This window comes from Saimiri boliviensis, chromosome 9 (genome assembly GCF_048565385.1).
Source record: "Saimiri boliviensis isolate mSaiBol1 chromosome 9, mSaiBol1.pri, whole genome shotgun sequence".
NCBI classification, from domain to species: Eukaryota; Metazoa; Chordata; class Mammalia; order Primates; family Cebidae; genus Saimiri; species Saimiri boliviensis.
In genome coordinates, this window is record NC_133457.1 from 101,809,689 (window position 1) to 101,834,892 (window position 25,204).

General features: G+C 41.7%; 1 protein-coding gene across 2 annotated transcripts in view; it reads left to right on the forward strand.

The window, feature by feature from the left end:
- Positions 1 to 1,318: 1,318 nt before the first annotated feature.
- The window catches only part of CTNNBL1 (catenin beta like 1), a 180,595-nt gene continuing 156,709 nt past the window's right edge, over positions 1,319 to 25,204 (forward strand). For both annotated transcript variants that reach the window (XM_003936366.4, XM_074406508.1), the window contains exon 1: positions 1,319 to 1,450. In XM_003936366.4, coding sequence (XP_003936415.1) covers positions 1,421 to 1,450 — 30 coding nt within the window. In that variant the 5' untranslated portion in view covers positions 1,319 to 1,420. The remainder of the gene's footprint in view (positions 1,451 to 25,204) is intronic.

Genomic DNA, 25,204 nt, shown 5'->3' on the forward strand with positions numbered 1-25,204 from the left:
GAGACCTGAAAGATGAGAGAGTTGGATGAGGTGTGGGGCTGATGGCTAGGCAGAAGGGGAGAGGATTTGTCACTTTGAGGAATAAGAATAATTTCTGTATAATTGGAGACAGTGGAGGTGGGATGGGGACCAAAATTATAACTATGAAGGGCATATAAATATAATACAATATATAAATATAAAGGGCAGGGCTTATGGAGGAAGGTTTAATTTCCTTTGAAGATGGAGCCTTAAGTCCCAGGAGATTAAGATGCATAATTGGAATGATTCTCTTCCAATTATGGGCAACTTTCTCCTCCAGAAACCTTTTTATATCACCTGGATAGCACCAGGTTCATCTAGTTACTGTCAGACTTTGCCTAGATGAATAGACAGAAGCCTAGAGAGGGACATGTGATCCAACAGTTTCTCAGCCAGTAATAGTTGTACAGCCTTGGGACAAAGTCACATTTTGAGCCAACCCTGTCTGATAGAAATTAATGGAAACCACAGATGAGAGCCACATGTGTAATTTAAAATTTTCTACTAACCACATTTAAGAAGTGAAAGGAAACAGGTAAAATTCATTTTGTAATATATTTATTTGACCCAATCTGGTGTGTATTTAATTTACACTTATAGCACATCTCATTTTAGAGTAGCCGTATGTCAAGCTCTCGGTAACCACATGTGGCTACTGGGTTAAAGTATTGGATGGTGGCCGGGCGCGGTGGCTCAAGCCTGTAATCCCAGCACTTTGGGAGGCCGAGGCGGGTGGATCACGAGGTCAAGAGATCGAGACCATCCTGGTCAACATGGTGAAACCCCGTCTCTACTAAAAATACAAAAAATTAGCTGGGCATGGTGGCGCGTGCCTGTAATCCCAGCTATTCAGAAGCCTGAGGTAGGAGAATTGCCTGAACCCAGGAGGCGGAGGTTGCGGTGAGTCGAGATCGCGCCATTGCACTCCAGCCTGGGTAACAAGAGAGAAACTCCCTCTCAAAAAAAAAAGAAAGTATTGGATGGTGCAGTTGGGAGCGTCAGTTTCCTTTTCTGTGAAATGAGGACAAGTCAGTGGAAACTACTGAGAGCGCACACTAAGCACCCGGCACTCCGCTCCGGACACAGGGGGCGCACCGTCAAGTTTGTTTTCTTTCGGCGTCTGCTCTTCTCCTCCAGACCCTCCTCTAAGTCTCCGCCCCTTTCCCCGCCCCCTCAGGCTCCGGGCGGAAGCTGCTCCGTTCCAAATGCAGCGCACTTTACGGCGGCGCGGCCTTTTACTGCGGTGTGGCCTGCTCGCTTGTCGCGCGCACTTTTGCTCTATTGGCTCTGAGGCCCCCCGCTCGCCGCACTTTACGGCAGTGTGGCTGGAGCCGCGGCAGACGGGCCCGTGGTCTGGGTGTGAGTGGAAGGAACCGGTGTATTTGCTGAGTCGGGTACCATGGACGTGGGCGAACTTCTGAGCTACCAGGTATGAGGGGCAGGGAGGGCCGAGCGACCGCCTTCTCACTTGGGCAAGGGTTGCAGGGGCTAGAGCCCCTTCATCTCACCTCCTTTCGCCTAACTCCCGGGCCCCCTAACTTCTCAAGTCACCCGGGGTCCTAGCCCCTCGTTTTACTTTCATCCCTAGGCCCTCCAGGGCCCTTTCGATTCGTCCCTTTTCAAGACCTGAGCCCCTCACCTCCTCTTCCTCACTCTGGGGCCTGGTTCCCTGAAACTCCTCTGAAACCTCAGACTATCCTGTTTTCCCAACCACGTCCTCTCAGCTCTCATGTCCCCCCAGTCATTGAGGTGATGGTGGTGGTCATGGTGGGAGCGCACTGATCTCTCTTGGATTTGAGCTCCAGCTTCTCTACTGACTGTCTGGCTGTGTGGCTTTTGGACAAGTCATTTCCCCCTCTTTGAACCAGGTTTTTGTATCTATGTGGTGGAGACACGAATAGCTGCTTTAGTAGTGTTGTTTGAGGACTGTACCAACTGATGGATATGAAAGCTGGTTTTAAAGTGTGGAAAGCTGTGCTTGTGTTTACTGCGATTTGGAGGAGATGTTGGGAATTCTAGCATGGAATGAGTTTCTAGGAATCTTGCTCAGGGCCCCCGTTGCCTAGGATACTTGCGGGGAAACTGTACGGGACCTAGAGAGCAGAAGGGATTTGTCCGGTCACTCAGAAACAAGGAGCTGGAATTTGAGCTCAGGTGTCTTGACTTCCACCCCAAAGGCTCCCCCCGTCCCCCGCTTTGATTCCATAGGAGGCTCATTGTGAGGGGCAATAGAACTGCACTGCCCAATGTGGTAGCTAGCCACCACGTAGGCTTTTGAATGCTTGAAATGTGACTAGTCTGAATTGAGAAGTACTGTAAGTGTAAAGTTACATTTAGGTTAGAGACTAGTATGAAAAAAGTAAAATTTTGTATTGATTACATGATCGTACTGATTATATTAATTACATTGGTTATTGGTCATTGATTAAATGATCATATTTTGGATAATGGGTGAAATAAAATATACTTAATTTTTAAAATTTTATTTTATTGTTATTTAGAGACGGAATATTGCTCTGTCTCCCAGGCTGGAGTGCAGTGGCACGATCATTGCTCATAGTAACCTTAATCTCCTAGGACTAAGAAGGTATCCTTCCGAGTAACTAGGACTGCAGGCGGGCATTACTATGTTTGGCTGATTTTTAAATTTTTTGTAGAGACAGGGTCTTGCTATGTTGTCCAGGCTGGTCTCAAACTCCTGGCCTTAAGTGATCTTCCCATTTGGCCTCCCAAAGTGCTGGGATTACAGGTGTGAGTACACCCAGCAAATAAAATATGCTTAAAACCATTTTTTTTTTATTGCAGTGGCATAGTCACTGCAACCTCTGCCTTCCAGGTTCAAGCATTTCTCCTGCCTCAGCCTCCTGAGTAGCTGGGATTGCAGGCATGCTCCACCACACCCAGCTAAGTTTTGTATTTTTAGTAGAGATTAGGTTTCACCATGTTGGCTAGGCTGGTTTTGAACTCCTGACCTCAAGTGATCTGCTTGCCTCGGCCTCCTAAAGTGCTGGGATTACAGGCGTGAGCCACCATGCCCGGCCTTAAAACCAATTTTAACTGCTCCTCTTGATGTGTTTATGTGTTTACAGTACTAGAAAATTCAAAATCACATAGGTAGTTCAGCTTACATTTTTGTTGGACAGCTCTGCAGTCCCAAATAGGTGATTTAAGAGCCGTGAGTCTGGACCCCTAGATGGCTGGCAATCTCTGTTTTGCTACTAACTGGCTGCTATAAATTTGAACAAAATACTTAACTTCTCTATGCCTTGGTTTCCTCATCCTAAATGGGAGAAAATGACAGTAGCTGCCTCACAGGGCTGTTGTGAAGCCGTTGAGAAATGTAAAGTGCTTAGACAATGCTTGCCAAAAAGTAAACATTAAGGAAATATTAGCAGTTATTTTCACACCACTCCCTCAGCCAACATACAAGAAATTGACCCCGGACACTGAAGACATCATGGGGAAAGAACAGTTAAGCAATGGAGAGCTATAGAGCCAAGAGAATTTTCTTTTAAAGACAGTTTAATTGATAGTGAAAGACAAAGTGAACTAGGCAAGTTGTTGAATGAGTGATTGTATGCTTGCTTGGAATTTCTAGAATGGCTAGCCCATTAAAGCTAGAAGAGGCTGGGCTTGGTGGCTCACGCCTGTAATCCCAGGACTTTAGGAGGCCAAGGTGGGTGGATCACGAGGTCAGGTGATCAAGACCATCCTGGCCAACGTGGTGAAACCCCGTGTTTACTAAAATACACAAAATTAGCTGGGTGTGGTGGTACGCGCCTGTAGTCTCAGCTACTCGGGAGGCTGAGGCAGGGGAATCACTTGAACTCAGGAAGTGGAGATTGCAGTGAGCTGAGATCAGGCCGCTGCACTCCAGCCTGGCGACAGAGCAAGACCCCATCTCAAAAAAGAAAAAAAAATTCATTTGCTTAACACCTACTATGTTGCTCAACAAATGTATATTGAACACCAACTGTGTGCAGGGCAGTCTATCCACTGGGTATATAACACTGAATAAAAGGCAAGATTCTTGCTTTTGTGGAGCATCTGGTGGGAAGTTACAAGATACTAAGTAAACAAGATGTTCAGATTGTGGTAAGTGCTAGGAAGGGAATATAGCAGAGTATGCTATAAAATTGCGCTGCTTGGTATAGTAGCCTTTAGGCACATGTGATTATTGAACACTTAAAAATGTGACTCATTTCTAACTTAGATCTGCTGCATGTGTAAAATGCACACTGGATTTCAAAGATTTAGTATGAAAATAATGTAAAATATCTTACCTTTTATGCTGATTACACATTGAATAAATGATACCACTTAGGATATATTGGATTAAAGAAAATATATTATTAAAATTAATATTACCTTAAAAAAAACTTTTAAAATGTGGCTACTAGAAAATGTAAAGTTAGATAGGTGTTTTGCTTCTGGATTTTTTTGTATTTTTATTGGACGGCACTCCTGTAGAGAATAACCCCTGGGAGTTGGGGACAGGACCTTTTACTTTATGTAATGTGGTCGAGGAAGGACACTGAAGGACTGAAGGTTGAGAGGGAGCCAGTCATGGGAAGGAGGCAGAATGATGGAGGCACAGAGAATAGCAAGCAGACATAGGCTATTGGTAGAAGCTGGTGCAGCCTCTTAGAGGACCAGAAAGAGGATCAATGTTGCTGCAACATGGGAAGTGAACAGGGGAATGGTAAGTGACAAAGCTTAAGATGTAGGCACATGACAAGACTATGTAGGCCTTCCTTGGGGGCCATGATAAAAACCTTGCCTTTTATTTTAAGAAATACTGTGGTAACTTCAGTCAACCCACTTGTTTATGGATGAAAAGTGAACCTTAGTTTAATAAAAGGACTCACCTGATGTTGTGGGCCAAGGTGGTGGCCAGAGTTGAAACCAGAATCCTGGTCTCATTACTTTTTAATGCTTATACATCTTATCACATTTAATCTTTTTTTTTTTTTTTTTTTTTTTTTTTTTTTGAGATGGAATCTCACTCTGTCTCCCAGGCTGGAGTGCAGTGGTGCAATCTCAGCTCACTGTAACCTCTGCCGCCCCGGGTTGAAGCGATTCTGCTGCCTCAGCCTCCCGAATAGTTTGGGACTACAGGTGTGTGCCACCATGCCTGGCTAATTTTTTGTGGTTTTAGTAGAGACGGGGTTTCACCATGTTGGCCGGGATGGTCTCCATCTCCTGACCTCGTGATCCGCCCACCTTGGCCTCCCAAAGTGCTGGGATTATAGGCATGAGCCACCACACCTGGCACCACATTTAATCTTAATGACAATGCTTAATATATTAATATGTTAATATAGGAACCTTCAATTTAAAGATGAGGAAACAGGTATAGAGAATAAAAAGTGTCCAGATTCACCCAAGTGAAATGTACCTCAAGGATTCCAATCTGGGTAGCTTTGTTTCTTGATCATAAACATTTGTTTATTATGTTATTCCAAAAGTATTTTGCTGTGTCAATATGACCCCTTCCCCCCTCACCAAGAGCAAATGTGCCTAGCCAGTCTACAGGTAGATTGGGGTCTCTACAGGTCAGTTTTCCTGAACTACAAAATATTACTTGCCTTCTTTATTCTGGATCTTGGCCTTTACATTTTCTATTGTATCTGAGGGTTCAACCTAAGAGTTCTGAAATGCAAATATGTTGCTTGCACAATAAGGAACTACCATAGTAGAACTCATTTAATTCAGGTTGACAATACTGAACTGAACCTGGTGACAGGGCCGGAGCCTCCTAAATCTGCTGGAGAGCACCTTCATTTTGCCAGCCTAGGGCTGGCATGCTTATGTCCAGCTGGCCTGCCAGGAGCATCTCCTTCTCCATTGTGGGTCCCTTGCTTTGGCTAAATGACTGACCATAGCCATTTGAGAGGTGAGAGGCCCACTCTTTAGGCACCAAAAACCTAGGCCCTTGTTCAGCGAAATATCCTCAATTCAAGGCTAAGTTTCAGAACGCAAATTCGGAATCATGGTCTAACGCTTGGAAAGAGCACTGCTTCCAAAATCCATTTCCAGACCTTAGTCAGGCCCTGGCTTCCTTATACCACCTGGCTTGTAGCTCCGAATCCTGGTTTTCTTATTTCTGGCCCTGTTCATTTCCTACATGTGCCATTCATTCAGTTTCCTTTTTGTAAGATCCAGGTCCACTCTTCCTGTTCCTAAAAGATGGTACAGTCTGGAATGCAGAACCAAAGGGTTTTCAGACAAATTATCACATTTAATTCTCAACGTGCCCTCTGAGTTAGGCAGCATGCCTGTATTCTAGGAAAGGAAACTCAAGCTAGAGCCGTCAAGCTGCCTACCGAAAGCCGGACAGCCAGTAAGGAGCAGGGCCAGAACTGAAACCTACTGAACAACCAGATGTAGGTTTCCATTTTGTTTTCAGATTTGACCATTTTAAAAATTGAGGTATAGTCCACATGTAGAGGAATGCATACATCTTGTGAGCCTTTGTTTATAGTTATCATTTACAGAGTAGACTCATTATGACCACTGAAGTTTGCTTCTTGGGGATATAAGGAAACAAAATTGAACATCCCCATCCCTAGAGTTTGATTCAGTCTCCTGTGGGACTTTAGATTCGCAGTTTCTAACCGGGTCGCAGGTGATGCTGACGCGGAGCTTTGTGATTCCCTGGTCTAAAGCGATCTACCTTCCTTTAAAAATTTCCCCCAGCCAAGACATTCTCCTCCCCTCTCGTGGGCCTTGGTTTGCAGATTTGGGAGCTTAAGTTGTATTTTTTCCCTGCCATTCAAGATATTGAGAGCCTATCACTTAATCTTTCTGGGCCTCAGTTTCCTCATATGCCTAATGAAGGGATTAAGTAACGACGCTCTCTGAGGCCCCTTCTAGCTTTAAAATTCTGTGGTACTGATTATTTAGACCAGGGGCTCCAGAGGTTTCAAGGGATAAAAAACGCTTCATGTGGTAGACTGAGTGGGGCTGAGAATCTGGGAGATTTGGGTTTTAATCCCACTTTTATCATTACTTATCTGGGTGACTCAGGACAAGTCAGTTTCCCACTCTATACATAGGTTTTTTTTTTTTTTTTTTTTTTCCAGTCACTTGTAAAATGAGGAAACTGGTCGATATGACTTCTGGTTCTTTTCATTTCCAGAATTCAGAAACTAAGATGTATGCCGTTTCTAAAATTTAGAAACTAAACCAGGAAAAATATCATGCAGTGTCAAGAAATGTTTATTAAAAGTACTTAACATTTTTTTGGGTACTTGCTGCCTACCTCAGAGGGCATGTTGGGCAACTTGGTGGGAAGATTCCAATTTTCTGCTGAGATTGGTTCTTCTGCAAGTATTAGAGATAGGCACTGAGGGCCTCAGTGTGTGCCGTCTATCCTTGACATATGTTAACTATTCACTTGAGAAGACAGGAGAATTACAGTATGGGCAGGAGGTGGTGGAAAAAGTCTTCAAGAGGAAACCAGTTATGTTCCCAATATGGAAATGTACTTTTGTGATGCCTTCAGGCTTAGACATCTCATCAAGAAGTGTGCCCAGCAGTGCCTTGGCTGAGAAGTTTCTGCTGGCATAGGTGCGTGTATGAACTCCAGGGCACTCTCATTAATTCTGATTCTATAGATGTGTGGAAAAAGTTCTTGCCTCTGAAGTTTTTCAATAACGAATTCACATTTAGTGCAGCTTGTGACATGAGAGGTATTCTTTTTGAGGCAAATTGGGGTCAAGGACCCTTGGTTTTGGTGATATTGCATACACCCACTCCTCTTGCCATCTGTCAGTAATGTCTTAGCGTATCTCTTGGATTGCAGGGGCTTACAGAAATATCTAAACTTGCTCCTTTCCCCCTCTTATTTTTTTCTTTTGAAATAAAACTTTAAATGACAATGAAGTGATAGAAACAGTGTTAAGAGGAAAACTATATCACCCTAATTCAGTCAATGTTTTTCTCTTTCCACCGTCCTTATGTATTTTGCGAGGCTGGAACTACTGCATATATACCATTTTATATTCTATGTTTTTAGTTTAACATTGCCAGGAGTATTTTCTGTGTTTCTACATAGCCTTCATGTTATTTTTAGTATCTGCATACTTTTTGCTTGAGTGATAGACCATTTTCCCTAAATTGTTCTTCTATAATTGGATATTTAGATGATTTTCAGGTTTTTGCTCTTGGAGATAACATTGTAGTGAAGTTCTTTGTTCATGTAGCATTTTTTTCCTTCCCATCTGTCATTAGTAATTACCATGTGCCATCTCCTATGCTAAGTATTACATTTACTAAAATTACTATGACATGGACCATGGACGTTAAAGAAGAATTCATAATGTAAGGAGCGAGACAGACATTTAAACAACTAACTGTATGAGTAAAAGTATTATGGGAGCACAGTGGAAGGAACGATTAGGTATGGAAAGGGGATGTATTGATGGGGATGGATTTGGTTTGGTCATTGAAGAAAAGGGAGATAACACTGGAATCCTAGCCTTGATGAATGGGTAGGTATTCTGTGGGTGGTAAAGGACACTGGGACAGTGGTTCTTGACTGGGATTATTAAGAGCAAAAGCAGGGGAGTTAAATGTTCAGAGCATTGGGTAAATGCAGCAATGGGTAAAAAGTAGGGAGTGGCTGGAGAGGATGGGGGTTATCTCAGCTGTCGATGTGTGACACAATACATAGTACTCACATGAAATGAGTCCTTGATCAGCTCACAGTGCTAACAGTATGTGTGTATTCCAATTTTATTACAATCTTTTTCCTTTCTTTCTTTTTTAAAATAGAACCAGGGTCTCCCTGTGTTGTCCAGGCTGGTCTTGAACTCTTGGACTCAGGTTATCCTCTTGCCTGAGTCTCCCAAAGTGTTGGGATTACAAGTGTGAGCCACCGTGCCTGGCCCCAGTTTAATTACAGTCTTGATAGTACTAGTTGTCATACTTTATTTTTTCTACGAATCTATTAGGTATATAAAAGACTAGTTCCATTGCTTTAATAAGCATTATTTTTTCTTGTGTGAGTTTATCATTTGTATTATGTGCTTCATAAGGTAGTAGTTGTAATTTTGTGATTGAGCTTTTCTGTTTTGTGGTGTTGCTGTGTGTGTAAGAAATATTACAAAAATCTAAACACCGGTGCTCAAATACATCCATTCTGTGAGGGCCTCTTCCCTGTAGCCCTAAGAATATGATTCCAGTCATGAAGCCATTTTATATAGGCTCTTTTTGCATGTCCGTTCAGTACATTTTGAAGTTACTTTTTGTTAGCAGTGAGACTATAACAGATAAGGAGGACCAGAACAGATGCAGAGCTGTTCGCATTGATAACATTTCAGACTGTTTTTCTCTTTCATCTCCTGAGTGATTTTTTTCAAGTTCCCTTCCTCCCTTTGCATTCATCTCATCATCTCTTTCTTCTGGCCCATTCTTCTCACACTTAGGAAGCACATTACATTTATATGCCTCCTTACACACATTCTTTACTAAACTGTAGACTTAGAGGCGAGGACCAGTGCCTAGCAGAGCATCTCAGCTGTAGTTAATGTCTAATAACGTGGTTGCTTAATGATTGAATGAACCGGGACGTGCCTTCAAATATGCCCTGGTTGTTTCCCTTTCTGGAAAGCTCTTCCTCTACCACCTTGTTAGCTTGTTGGCCTACATCTCCGTGCTTTCATGTCAGACTTCCAGAAAATGGTTCACACCTGATACTTCAGTTTCTTAATCATTTTGCTCTTATCTTGCCACCCTTGCTACAAAACCTGTGTTCTTTGCTTTTGAACTTTTTATTTTGAATTAACTTTAAACTTAGAGAGAATTATAAAAATAGTACTTTCCATATATTCCTCATCCAGCTTCCCCTAAAGTTAACATATAACCATTATATAAAGATCAAAACTAGGAAATCAACATTCATGTAATACTAGTAACTGCATACTTAATCTAGATGTCATCAGAGTTTTCACTACTGGTCCTTTTTCCGTTTCTGGTTGCTATCCAGGATCCCATATAACGTTTGTCATATTTCCTTAGTCTTCCCTTGTCTTTCATTTTTGAAGAGTACTGGTCGGTTATTTGTAGAATGTCCAAAACCTGCATTCTTGAAGCTGTCAGTGCGATCTTTTGCCAGAGATTTTCTTGGGCCTCATTATTCTTGACTCTTCACTAGAATTTGACTTTGTAACCTCTTCTTCATCATTTTAGAAGAGCTCATTCATTCTTCTCCTTTCATCATCTTTTTGCAGACAGCTCTAAGTTCACTATCCCTGATTAATGTTTCATGTGTCTACTGAACGTTCTGGCCAGATGTTCAGATATCATGTAATTCTCTGCTTCCTCCCCTGCCTGTCCTCATGGCCAACTTTGCATTTGAGTCAGGGGTGTTGACGTTCAGCAGACTTGAAAGGAGCCTTGGAGCTGTTTCTCAAAGATAAAAGGGCTCAAAGATGAAAGACAAGGTTCTTTTCTTTCTTTTTGAGGTGGAGTTTCACTCTTGCTGCCCAGGCTGGAGTGCAGTGGTGTGATCCTGGCTCACTGCAGCCTCCGCCTGCTGGTTCAATCGATTCTCCTGCCTCAGCCTCCCAAGTAGTTGGGATTACAGGCATGCAGCACCATGCCTGGGTAATTTTGTATTTTTCATAGATACAGTACAGGGTTTCTCCATGTTGGTCATGTTGGTCTCAGACTCTCGACCTCAGGTGCTCTGCCTGCCTTGGCCTCCCAAAGTGCTGGGATTCCAGGTGTGAGGCACTGTGCCCAGCCATGGGTCTTTTCTTCATGGATTGTACAAGTTCATGAACACAGAGCTTGCTTCTCTGTCAGGAATAAAGAAGGTGTTAGGATATGAAAATGATCAGCTCACAGTTTTTGCTCTCTTGGAGCTTGCAGTCTAATGGGGATATACCCCAGATTTGAAATCCAGGCACAGAGTGTCAGTGCTGTTATGGAGCCGTGAACAAGATGTGGTGGCACAAAGGCACAAGCAGCTCTGCCGCTGGGAAGTTGGGAAAGGCTTTATGGAGGAAAGGCTGCATCTTCAGGAGGCTTTTCTCCATCCCCTCCCTTTTGTTCCAACCACTACCACCTTAGTTTAGACTCTTAAGACTTTGTTGACAGAGTGTAATGGTTCATACCTGTAATCCCAGCACTTGGGGAGGCTGAGGTGGGAGGATCTCTTGAGCTCAGGAGTTGGAGACCAGCCTGGGCAACACAGTGAGACCGTGTCTCTTAATAATAATAAAAACAATAATTAGCTGGCCTTGGAGGTGCATGCCTGTAATTCCAGCTACTGGGGATGCTGAAGTGGGAGGGTTGCTTAGACCAGGAGGTTGATGTTGCAGTAAGCGGTGATCACACCACTGCACTCCAGCCTGGGTGACAGAGCTAGATCCTGTATCAAAAAAAAGAGAGTTTGTAAAATAAGTAGCCTCCTGGGTGGTCTTACTTTTATCATTGCTAATCTTGTGTCGGCATGGTGAATGTGGGTTTATTTCCTTTATTAGGCCAACAGAGAACACTCTTCTTTACTCATAGACTTCAGTACCACCTATTTCAGCTTCCTTAGAGATAGCTTCCTGGTCCTCTTACTAAGTTGCCTTGCTAATTTTGTAGGTGAACTTGATGAAAACAGCCACACCTTTCTGCAATCTCTCACTAGTTGTCATTGTTTAAATTAAGGGATTGAATGTATAAAGTTTAACCCAATAGAAAACTTTTCCTATATAAAAATGACTTCATTGGAGAATGTGGATGGTTCACAATAGCTTGTCAGCACTGTTGGAGAAAATACTTCAAAGCACTTGCCCTTCTGAGTGTGCCTGGTAGGCATCCTTTAATGTTTAGTGTAGTGCGTGAACACGAACTCTGGGTCAGACTGCCTGCAGTGGAACCCCAGCTCTGCTACTTGCTAGGTGTGGGATCTTGGGCCAGTTAATTAACCTCTTTAAGCCTCAGGTCTTCATCTTTAAAACAGAGATTGTATAATAGTGTCTGTCTCTGTGTAACCATCTTTTAAAATATTTCTGCTTTACCATCTTTTTTTTTTTTTTTTTTAAAAAATAAAGGATTAAATAAGACAATTTGGATAGTTCTAAGTAGTACAGTGCCTGACAGTAAGTGTTAGCCATTAATTTTCATTATTTATCTCATTACTAGTAAAACACATGCTACAGCAACAGGGCAGATTTTTTAAAAAAGTTCTAAAAAGTTGCCTCAGTATTTCTAAGGTCATGGGTCCCTTGGAGATTAAGGTTTAGAATCCTGTACAAAGAAATGAGAACAGTTTGTTACCCACACATGCCACAGTATAGAAATGTTCACAGTAGGCTAAAATACAACCTCATTCCACCAAAGTTAGCAGTCATTGATATCAAGAATTATGTCATCACCACAGTAATTCTTTTCCCCTGGTCTCTTTAATATTACTACGATATCTCAGTTTTCCTGTTTTCTAGTGCCAGGAAATCTCATTTACAAATTACTCCTTCCTTTGTCTTTTTTCCCCCCGCTAGGCATCCTAAAGGAAGTGGTTGGGTTTGGTCTGAGTCTTGTATAGCTGTAGAGAAACTGGAATTAGGAGAGGATGTAATAGGAATTCTGATACTCCTTTTACCTTCTCCAAGGTCAGCCAGTTAGCTCTTCAGTATTTCAGCTGAATATCAGCATCCCTTGGAGATATTGAGGATTTGGTTCCAGAGCACTCCGGTAAAGCAAGTCATACGAATTTTTTGGTTTCCCAGTGCATATGGAAGTTCTGTTTACACCGTGCTGCAGTCTAATAAATGTGCAATAGTATTACATCTAAACAGTGTGCATACTTTAAAAGTGCCTTTTAAAAATTCTTTTTATTTATTTATGTATTTTTAAAATCTACCAAAGTATAAAAATGCTTTATTGTTAAAAAATGCTAACCATCATCTGAGCCTTCAGCAAATTGTGGTCTTTTTGCCTGTAAATGGAGGGTCTTGCCTCCTTTTGATGGCTGCTGACTAATTAGAGTGGTGGTTGCTGAAGGTTGGGGTGACTGGCAATTTCTTAAGACAGCAATGAAGTTTGCTCCCTCTGTTGACTCTTCCTTTCGTGAAAGATTTCTCTGTAGCAAGCTGTGCTGTTTCATAGCGTTTTACCCACAGTAGAACTTCTTTCAGAAGTAGCTTCGGTTCTCTTAAACCGTGCTGCTTTTTTATCTAAGTTCATGTAATATTCTAAATCTATTTTTGTCATTGCAGCAATGTCCACAGCATCTTCACTAGGAGTAGAGTTTATCTCTAGAAGCCACTTTCCTTGCTCATCCATGAGAAACAACACCTTATCCATTCAAGTCTGATCATGACATTGCAGCAATTCAGTCACATCTTCAGGCTCTGCGTCTAATTCTAGTTTTCTTGCTGTTTCCACCACATCTGCAGTTACTTCTTCCACTGAAATCTTGAACCCCTCAAACACATTCAGGAGGATTGGAATCAACTTCTTCTAAACAACTGTTAATGTATTGTCCTCCTCCCATGAATCATGAATGCTTTTGATGGCATCTAGAATGATAAATCCATTTCCAGAAAGTTTTCAATTTATTTTGCCCAGATCCATTAGAAGAATCACTATCCATGGCAGCTATAGGCTTTTGAATGCATTTCTTAAATATTAAGTAATAAGACTTGAAAGTTGACATTATTCTTTGATCCATGGGCTGCAGAATGGATGCTGTGTTTGCAGGCATATAATTAACATTAATTTTCTTGTACATCTTTGACAGAGCTCTTGGGTGACCAGATGCATTGGCAATGAGCAGTAATATTTTGGAAGATACCCTTTTTTTCTGAGCAGTAGGTCTTAACAGTGGGCTTCAAATATTCAGTAAACAATGCTGTAAACAGATGTACTGTCATTCAGGCTTTGTTCTATTTCTAGAACACAGACAGGGTAGATTTAGCAAATTCCCAAGGGCTCTATCAAAATGGTAAATGAGCATTGGCTTCAATTTAAAAGTCACCAGCTGCATTAGCCCCTAAAAAGAGCATCAGCCTGTCCTTTGAAGCTTTGAGACCAGGCATTGACTCTCTAGCTGTGAAAATCCTAGATGGCCTCTTCTTCCAGCAGAAGGCTGTTTTGTCTACATTGAAAATCTGTTGTTTAGTGTAGTCACCTTCATCAAGGATCTTAGCTAGTTCTTCTGATTAACTTGCCGCAGCTTCTATGTTAGCACTTCTGGGTTCACCTTGCTCTTTCATGTTATGGAAGTGGCTTCTTTCGTTAAGCCTTAAATAAACCTCTGCTAGCTTCAAACTTTTTTTGTGCAGCTTCCTCACCTCTCTTAGCTTTCATAGAATTGAAGAGAGTTAGGGTTTTACACTGGATTAGGCTTGGCTCAAGAGAATGTTGTGACTGGTTTGATCTTCTATCCAGAGCACTAAGACTCTCCAGAGTCTTCTATCCAGAGCACTATAAGCAGTAAGTCTCTTTAGCTTTTTTAGAATGATAAATCTTTTCCTATTTACTAAGACTTTCTCCATATAAGCAGTAAGGCTCTTTAGCTTTTTTAGAATGATAAACCTTTTTTACTATTCATATGTTTACTAAAGTAGCACTTTTAATATCCTTCAAGAGCTTTTTCTTTGCATTCACACTTTTCTGCCCTGCTTTTGGCCCATTATAACTTTCAACATCCATTCCTCACTAAAGCTTAATCATTTATAGCTTTTTGATTGAAAGTGAGAGATGTGAGACTCTTAGTTTCACTTGAACACTTAGGGCCATTGTAGGGTTATTAATTACTTAATTTCAGTGTTGTTGTGTCTCAGAGAATAGGGAGACCTGAGGAGAGAGAGAAAGGGGAAAAGCTGGTTGAGAGTCAGAATGCACACATTTATTGATTAGGTTCGCTGTCTTATGTGAGCATGGTTTGTGGTGCCTTAAAACAAAGTGGTTCACTGTTCACCGATTATCATAACAGATACGATAATAGTGAAAACATTTGAAACATTGTAATGATTATCAAAATGAGACACAGACATGAAGTGAACATATGATTTTGGAAAAATGGCAGTGATAGACTTTCTTTTCTTTTCTTTTTTTTTTTTTTTTTGGAGACAGGGTCTTGCTCTGTTGCCCAGGCTGGAGTGCAGCAGCAGGATCACAGCTTGCTGCAGGCTTGACCTCCTGGGCTCAAGCAATTCTCCTGCCTCAGCCTCCTGAGTAGCTGAGACTACAGATGTGTGCCACCATGCCCAGCTAATTTTTGTATTTTTTGTAGAGATGGAGTTTTGGCATATCGTCCAGTCTGTCTCGAACTCTTTGGCCCAAGCAATCTGCCCACCTCAGCCTCCCAAAGTGTTGGGATTACAGGCATGAGGTACCGTGCCCAGCTAATGAACTTTCTTGATGCTGGGTTTCCACAAATCTTCAATTTGTAAAACATACAGTATCTGCAAAGGGGGTAAAAATGAGGTATGCTTGTAATCCAAAACTAGTTTTTTTTCCATAGAATTTCAGCAGTGACTGATCTGAAAATGTTTTAGCCTAAACTTTAGAACTCCAGGTCCATTGTGGGTTGGTGAATGGAAATTAGCTTCTCTTCATCCTGGAGTTCAGTGAAGGATCTAGTGAGACTACTGCAGTGCCTTTCTGTCTTTTAACTCATTTTGGATTATCAGCTGCTTGTAAGCAGATTATCTACGTTGACTCTTTGGACTTCTTTCAACTAGCTACCAGCAATATCTAGAGGCACTGAACTAAGAAGGAGTTGAAACCAAGCCAAGGGTCATGATGCTTCTGTCTGAATATATCTGACTTTATTCTGAAAGCAGGCATGATTGATTAGTGAACAGTGTTTTTTTAGCATTATTATTTTTATTGCAGATTCTAGCTTCATGTTTGGCATTATTCATGTGCTCATTCTGTTAATACATAAAATTGAAGGTTGATTACATTTCTTTATTTGAATCTCCTCTTTCCAGTTAAGAGCATCTGAGTTTAAAAGTTCTTTTGCAATCTTTGATAGTTAAACATTAGCAGCACATCAGTCCTTTGCTGGTATATAATGTTGGAATGTGATTTTCTTTGCAGCTTTGCATAAAAAGAAACAAATTGTCTTTTGCTCTCAACATTAGTTCTTCCATAATAGGATTAATGATGAGGGGAACTTTTGAGCATCTCATGGTTACATGGTTATTCACAGAGAAGCTGAAACATGAAACGGGGGCTCTGGCCAGGAGTCCCTCTGTTGAGCAAGGGAAGGTAGAGATGCCAAAGGACTAACAGAATGCTGAAACTTGCTGTAAAGCAGGACAAGAAAAAGACATGAGGGTTGTTTGAGGGTTGTAGCTGAAAGAAACCCATAATGAGGTTTCTTTTTTAAAAAGGTGGCACAGGTTGTATTCAGTTGTACTAACTCCTTATTTTTCTGGTGTCTTTGGAAAATGTGGTGCTCTTCAGAAGCAGACTTTGTGGGTAACTGAAGCTTTTATGTGGTGTTAGACTGCTAGAACAGGTTGCATCCCAGAGGAGATCTATTCCAGCTTCCTCTTTGTACACATAGGTAAACCAGAGAGCCCAGAGAGGGAAATCACTTTAGGACCCCAACTACTTGGTGACAAAATGGGGTCCAGGGCAGTGCTTTGTTCATGTTGAAGCTTCCTCTTTCCCATGTGCAAAACATGTATTTGTCATCATTTAGTATGGACATCTTTCTAAAACATAAACATTCTTGCATTTCTCAGGAGGACACACGGGGTCTCAGGAGCATCAGCATGAATACAGGATAGTTGTGCCTGGATTCTCTGATGACCTTTGAAATGTGGAAAGCGTTTACTCCTGCACTCTGGAATAGTAGGGATTTGGAGTTCTTGCGCCTACTTTGTGTAGTTTGCATTCTCTTCCTTGATGTCAGCTGTCACTCCTTAGTGCTTGTTTGATAAGATATCTGACTTCTGAGGCCTTTCTTGCCCATTCTTTTAGTGGTGTTTTGAAAAGTGGAGGTGGTTGAATGAATGAAGCATTACTATTCTTGGTCATTTTGGATGAACTGCGAAACTTCAGTGCTCTGCTGCTAGATACCCAAAGTCTGTGAGATGCTGGAAATCGTTTTAGCCTGAGTTGTCTTTATTTTCTATGCAGCTTTTCCTCCAGTATCTCTTTGCCCCCCACTGCTGTCTTGGGGACTGGAGAACATCTGAGCAATTACTGTCATCCACTAATCGTGAGTCTTTTAAGAGAAACTAGCACTCACAAATGAGGGCTTACCCTGGCCTTCTGTGGAGCGTCCCTTTCATGGTTGTTTATCTTTCTGGAGAGTAGCCATTTACCTGTCTGATTGTCTTAACTCCGTATCTTTTAGCCAGCCTTATATCCAAATACACATACCCACAGGCCCATGGAATCTAACTGTATCAGTCACCTGAGACCCTGTCTGCTTGTTCACCAGTGTAAGCCTCTGCTCACTTCTTGTCTTGTTCCTGACTCTTGACTCTCTGTCATATCCTACCTTTCCTTTCCCATCCCTCCAACTTACACACCAGTTTCTTTAGGCTTGGTATTTACATGTGCTCTCTGACTCCCAACCCAGAGTCCATTACTAAGGACTACATGGTTGGGACTGGAGCTGCCACGTACAGCATGCCTCATATGGTGTACCCTACCCTAGCTGGACCTTTAAGACCCAGCCTTTGGCCCTAGCCCATTGTCTGGCCCATCAGATCCTCCTGTGAAAGGACAGTTTGAACAAAACCCTGCCTGAGAACCTTACAGATTTTCCAGTTCTGCAGCTTTGACAGTCTGTGAGGTCTCCATCTTGGTCTTATCTCTCTTTGCCATAGTTTCCTCGTCATTCACCAGGGTTTGGTGAGGAGATAGGATGTTGTTTACCATTGTTTCTAGGGCTTTGAGACATATGCTCCTAGTCAGCCTGTGAGACAATCCAGATTTTGGGGGATTGGCAAATTTCATTTGGATTAGTGCTCCATATTGAACCTGTCATTCTTTAATCATTCTGCACATATTTATTAAATGCCTACTAAATGTAAGGTATTATACTAGACCCTGGGAATAGAGTGCTAAACAAGCCAGTTGTAGCCCCTGTCTTTATGGAACTTAGATCCGGGGACACAAGACAGACAACAAATAACAGTACCTAAACAAGCAAACACATACTAGATAAACAAGAACAAGAGAATTTCAAATAGGATTGTGAAGGAAAAAAAATGGGCTGATGTAATAGAGTGATGGGGGAGCAGTGGGAGTTTATTTTGGAAGGTTCTAGAAGGCCTCTTTGAGAGGTGACATTTGAACTGTGAACTAAACAATGAGAAAGATCCAGACATACAGCATGCTGTGGGACTAGCAGTGAAGATCAAGGGGAAAGCCAAAACAAAAACTCTGAGGCGGGAACAGACTTGGCATGTACTGCCAGAGCTTGGTGAGTGAAGAGGGGACCGCTGAGATAAGGATAGAGGGGTCAACTACAGGGAGGAGGGAGAATCCTAACATTTTTGAACTTTATTCCTAGCACAATAGGAAGCCATTAGGGGTTTAAAGCTGTGGAGTGACACAATTTGGTTTATGTTTTATAAGATCGCTACATCTGCAAAATGAAGAATTGTAGAGGAGCATTCTGCCCAACTTAGCTGTTGAAGGGTGTGGAATTCACCCTTGTGCTGCAGAGGGCCGCAGCTGAAGCTGTGCTGTCCCTGGGATAATTGCTTTCCCGCCTAGGTTGTTTTCAGAATCTCCACTTCTAAACGTTTAATCTGTGTTTTGGCTTAATCAAGAAGCAGCTCTCTCCTAGTGCCAGGCTTGGCTCAGAAAATGTGGGCATGGTGCCTTTTGTTGAGCACCCTGGCCTGGAAAGAATGAAGAAAGCAGCCCCTCGTGGCTTGAGGACAATGCAGCTGACCCTCAGCACCTGGTAACTTGTAGGACGCTTTGGAACCTATAAACTTGATGTGCTTCTGCAAAACAGTTGCAGATGGTCTGAAGTGATGATTAAATATCACTGCCGCTTTGCCCAGATCTGCTGTGGCCATCTCCTCCATGTCTGGTTTTACATCACAGTGGGTAATTAAGGGGACAACAACCATTTCTGGTTACTTCCAGCACATCTGTTTCAGTTGGCTTATGGGGAGGTGACAGTTTCTGTCAGTTGTGTAAGTGACTGTACTGAGCAGCGATTGTGAATGGCTACTTTTTGTGTTCAAAATAATACTAATAAATACAAAACACCCACACTTAAAAAGAACTGTCCCTAATGAAAGGGAATAATTGCCTGGCTTTGCTGTCTCTGCTGGATCTCCAGTGGGAGTTCTGCCATCAAACTTGTCAGAGTTGGTTGGCAGGGACTTTTTCTCCTGAGTTAGCACATGGAGATCTGAACAGCCAGAGATAACACAAATTAGCAAAGATGCAAGCATATCTGCAGAGGAGCAGATTTCCTTCCGACCAGAGGTGCCATTGGTGGGCATCACCCTAATTTTCAATGCATCTCTTAGGGCTGATGACAGGACTTTTCAGCAAATTTTAAAATATTACTTAAGTACCACCTCAGCTGGGCAGTTTTTATAAGATTGTAGAGTTTCAAAGGGCCTCAGGCTACCAAGCCTGCCAGTGTAAAGTCACTGAATATTATCTCCCTGGCTCCTCACTGGGGATCCTTATACCTCACTCAGCGTGATGAACTTGGAGACAGAAGTTCGTATGCTTCTACCTCATTTTTTTTTTTGACTGAAGAGTTCTTCCATTCCCACAGAACTTGCAAGGACACAGAAGGCTCAGTGGGGGAAAAAGATGGCACGTGCCTCTGGCTAACATGACTGTGCCAGTGGTTGCATGGGGATTCCATAATGAAGATTGCAAATCACTTCCCATTCTCTTGGAGCCTGTCCCATAATTAGAAGATTAAATATTTTGTTTAAATTGGTAATTTTTTTCCCCTCCCTTCTCTGAGTGCTTGAAACTACCATTAGAGCAGGATGGAGACTGGTTAACTGTCTGATTCTGGGCTCCATGTTCTACTTGTGATTGTCAGCAGGCGGTTGAGGAAGTCTTATTTTAATTAAAAAAGCAATTTTTAGCTGTGCTTCACCTTGTGTGAGGCAGAGGCACCTCTGATCATGTGAACTTTCTGATTGCTGAATGTAGTGAGCATAGTTTTTCTCAGGAGCATGACACCAAGCCTAGTCAGATAATAGCATGAGGTAGGTGTGCAGCTGGCCTTAAGGTATTGCCTCTGCATTAATGGCAGATTTGCCCTTCATTTGACAGGTCGACTTTGTGTTTATGGGAAGGACACCACTTACAGGGATGGCATGTTCCTGAATTGAAGTGAGTGCAAAGCAGCTTATAGAGGAGCATGGAAATTTTCCTACCTTTTTTTTTTTTGAGACAGAGTTTCACTCTTGTTGCCCAGGCTGGATGCAATAGTGCAATCTCAGCTCACTGCAACCTCCACCTCCTGGGTTCAAGCGATTCTCCTACCTCAGCCTCCTGAGTAGCTGGGATTACAGGCATGCGCCATCAAACCTGGCTAATTTTGTATTTTTTGTAGAGATGGGGTTTCTCCATGTTGGTCAGGCTGGTCTTGAACCCTCTGCCTCAGGCGATCTGCCTGCGTTGGCCTCCCAAAGTGATGGGATTCTGGGCATGAGCCACCGCACCCAGCCTTGAAAATTTTCCTACTTTTAGTGAAATAAAAGAATATATGTTTTTTACTTCCCATGAAACCCAGCCAAAAGAACAAAACAAAGGGGCTGGGGTCTACTCCGTATCAAAGCCCACCGAGAGCCAGGCTTTGTGCTGTTCCATTTATGTATGTTATCCCATCTCATCCTAAAGGCAACCCTGGGAAGTCAATATTCGTAGTTCCATTTTGCAGATGAGGAAAGGAAGCTCACAGAGGTTTAGTAACTTTCCCAAAGATACCCAGTAGATAGATGGTGGAGACTTCTTCCTAGAAGAGGGCTCCAATGGATGAAAGTAGGCGAAAGTAGAGAAGAACAAGAACAAGAAGAAAGAAGAGGAAGAAGGAAGAAGGAAGAAAGAAGAAAGGGGGGGGGAAAGGGGGAGAAAAAAGAAGAAAGGACCTTCAAGAATAAACTGCAGCAGAATCCTACGATGACTGTACCTTGTACTTGCCTCCAAGTCTATTCTACCTGTCATTCTCTGTTGGAATTACTTGATTACATACCTTTCTTCTCACTGGACTGTGAGTTGCTCAGGGACAGTGACCAGATCAGTGACTGCTATGAGTTAATGTGCAATGCATATCTCTTGACTAAAGAAAGGAAAGGAGGGATGAATGAATGAAGCAGTGAATCAGTGATTAGGTGACTGAATTTGAGTCTTCTCTAGGTATCTTTTTATATTGAGGCTTTGCACCTCCCCAGTTGCCTTTTTTCTTGCCTTTTCCTTGATGGGAGCAGATTAAGGTGTTTTTTGAATGATGGTAGCCCTAGTCATAGATAACTCGAGGTTGAGTGAATCTTGTTTTAGGTAATAGTAGATGATCTTCGTAAAAGGCTGATTCTATTGTGTAATCTGAGAGTTGATTGGCGTTTCTTTTAAAGGCTGGTGTTGTCACTGACTCTAAAGCAAGAGATTGATTGATTGATTCATTTATTTGCCAAAGATTTGCTGCAAGTCTACTGTGGGCCATGATTGCTGTTTTCTCTTTACCCAGCTATAGGCAAAAAATGAGTCATACAGAACAACAAAATTAGTTTTTATTTTGTGTTGGTTGGATCTGGCATATCCGTTTCCATTTGATGTTTTTCTTTATTTTTTTAAACATTTATTGAGTGCTTTTTCTGGGTTAGGTACTTCCACAACACTACTGCCCCACAACAGTAGGTTGGCTTTTTCCAAGGATGAAACTAAGGCTGAAATGCTGGTTATTTATCCAGGGTCACACTCTAGTGACAACAAATCCAGGTGTTTTGACTACCAAAGTCCATTCTCTTTTCACTATACCACATGCCCCTATTGAGGGGACTCGTTTAGCATCAATTTCTTATGTGTTTTATGTTTCTTATAGACTAGGACAAGAGTTTCTAAAGCAGAAAGTACTAGAGCTGCTAACAGTTCACTTGAGTTAAAGGAACCTCAGGAAACAGATTTATAGTAAACACAGAAACCAGTTATGGCAAGGTGAGTTCTCAGTCTCATGGTAGTAGTATCATGTCATAGAAAGAACTTTAGGCTTAGACTGCTGGACAGCCTTTGAGTCCCATCTCCACTATTTTCTAACTTTGAACTTTGGCAGTTCGCTAAGCAAGCCGGTGCACTTTGGCATCCTCACTTGTCGAAATGAGAAATGGCATCACCCACCTAGAAGAGTTGTGTGAAGGTTAAAAAGATCATGAAATGTTAAGTTCCTGGTACAGAGTAGGCACATAGATAATAGTAATTGTTGTATGGTTTGGATGATCGTTTGGTAAGGAAGCTGTAGGAGGAATTCTTTATGGTTTCCGTAAAGCCCACAATGCTGTGATCTTGTGCCTCCTAAGAAGTTATTTGTGAGATTTATGTCTGACTTTGCCTTTTGAGGCCATTCTGGCCCACTTATGCAGCTTTATGTAAAAGAAGTAGCCGAATTCCCTTGTGTACAGGGTTTTTCAGGCCAAGCATCTTTGTGTTTTTTGGTGTGTATCCTGGAATTCTCAGGTTTCTAAGTAATTTCAGTCTGAGACAAGTGAGTAGAATTGATGTCAGGCTGCTTTAACACAGGTGTTATAAACAAGATTAAGAGGTTGTTGAAAAGATATCAGTGGAGCTCTGAGGCTAGCTCTCTGAAGTCATTCTAAATTGACAGCTAATGGGTAGTTTGCCTTGATGGCTCTCTTTGAGTTGGTTGGAACTGACTGGAGATTCACCCACAGAGGAGACTTGATTATGAAAATTCACTTTACATTCCTTTATCAGAAAGTAAAGCTACAGTAATATGTAGTACTGTCTGTGTAATGTTTTTGGATACATTTTTTAAAGGCAACCAGTTTTTAAGTATTTTTGATACCTTAAGCTGCCAAGCTTCAAAGAACACTTTAAATAGGGGAAGATGGATCAAAATAATTATTTTATTCCACTATGTATTTATTTATTTTATGTATAAGACACTTACTTTCTTAGTTATATTACCCTTGGTACAGTTTCTTCCTGCCCAGCAAGGTATGCATTTTGCCTATTTGGTCCACTAGATGTGCTTGCTAGGAAATTGAGTATCTTAAAATGTTCTTGAAGTGAGCAAGTATTAATTTAAGATCACTTTGAAATCAACCTTATAGGCTTCCTGAGATAAAATTGTGATGGTGTAGATAGAGCTGGTAAGGAGAATTTGTAGGTGGCCAAGATGCATTTGCCCAGGCTGCCAGAGAATTCCTTTTGGTCATCCACATAGCCAGGAGGGCAGGATTCTCTCTGTTGTTTTCCAGGTGGGGAAGTATTTCTGACACTGGATTGTCTTACCTAAGAATAAGTCATTTACCATCCTTGTCTTTATTGGGAATGGAGGTATTTTGCTAACTTTAGTGGTTTGTAAAGCTTCTAGAAATAGTAAAACCTTTGAGTTGAGGAAAATAAAGTGCGTCTTACACAAAAGCAGACATGAAACCATATCTTTTCGTTGTCTTTGATGGACCCATCAGCAGGCATGTATTGAGGCCATAATACCAGATACTTCATTCAAGCCGAGAGGGATAGGTAAATCAGCACTCAAGTGCTGGAAAGTATATTATATAATCTTGCTACATTTTCAGACTCTAAAGTATTGCCCATAATGTTGAAAAATATTCTTCTTTAACAAGATACTCAAAGGAAAGTTCCATGTGCATTCTATCTTCCTTGAAATAAATGTGGCAGCTATTGAATAACACTTACATGGATAAGTTTTAAGCTTTTGAAGAAACAGTGGCAATGTCTAAAGTCCTAAGGCTTCTGAGACCAAAACCATATAAGAATTCTTAAGGAATGAATGAGGAGGTGTTTGTAGGTGAATAAAATGGTTATTTTCTCACACATGATCCGGTTCTCACTCATTCAGTCCTGGATCATTCATTCCCCACTTCCTATTTGCTCAAAACATCTTTTCTCTTTTTTTCCTGTCTCTGCTCCTTTCCAAACCCCAACCCTTCCTGTTTGAAAAAGTATCTTGGCAGTGACCTCAGAGACAACTTGTGGAAAAATAATTAAATATTTTTTTGCCCCACTTCAGTCTTTATAAAATCATGCATTGCTAGAGGCAGCATTCTACTGGCTGGAGACTTCTCTTTTAACAAGTATGTCTTGTAACTTGCAGAACCATCGTGTGAGTTTGCTGGTTGCAGAATGCATACTCCACCCTCCTCTCTTAGAAACTTATAAAATATCTAGCATTTGTGTCATCCTAAATAGTAAATTTGTTGTACCTGAGTCTTGGTTTAAACTTATAAATAATTTTAAATAGCTTTCCCATATTAATTTGTTATTTAATGTTGAAAGGTTCAGAGTGGACTGGTGTCCATGGTAGGTGACCCAGTGCTCAATGTGGGTTCTTCCAAGTGATACGAGGGAGGAGTTCTTACTGAAATCTCCGTTTAGACGGATGATACTAGTCGCTTCTGGGTAGCAAAATTGCAGATAGACAAGGAACAACTGCAGAAAGAACTCACCTGACTAAAAGCATGGGCAGAAAAGCAGCAAAGGGATTTTAGTGTTGGCTGAAAGATGATGGTAGCAGGGCCAAGTATGCGTTGAAGATGAACATTTCTGAGGTCTTGGTTGAGGAAGGGAGTCTGGGGGTTGTGTAATACTGCTCCTACTTAGATGAGAGTTAGATTCCAGGCCCAGTTCTACAGCTTCAGGCTCAAGTATTGTCACTAATTTGAGTCTCAGTTTACTCATCTGTAAATTACAGGGTTAGACTAATATTCTTTGGCTGAATCTGAGTTTTGCTATACTTAGCCTCTGAATATCACTTGATGCCACCATTGGAAAATTTACCAGATTATAGAGATAGCCCTGTGTAGTAAAAGTAAGTAAACATGTAGATGCAGAAGAGATGTATTCTGCTTGGAGAATTCTGCGTAATGGCCCAAGGAACTTGAATGAATTCTGCTTGACTGCAGTCACCCCAGTAGCCCAAGGAACTTGGAGAATTTGCATGTATTTGCTAATAGTAAATTATTCCTGGTGAGTTCATTGGTTTAACTTGGCCTCTCCGCTTGAATTGTGCCACCTT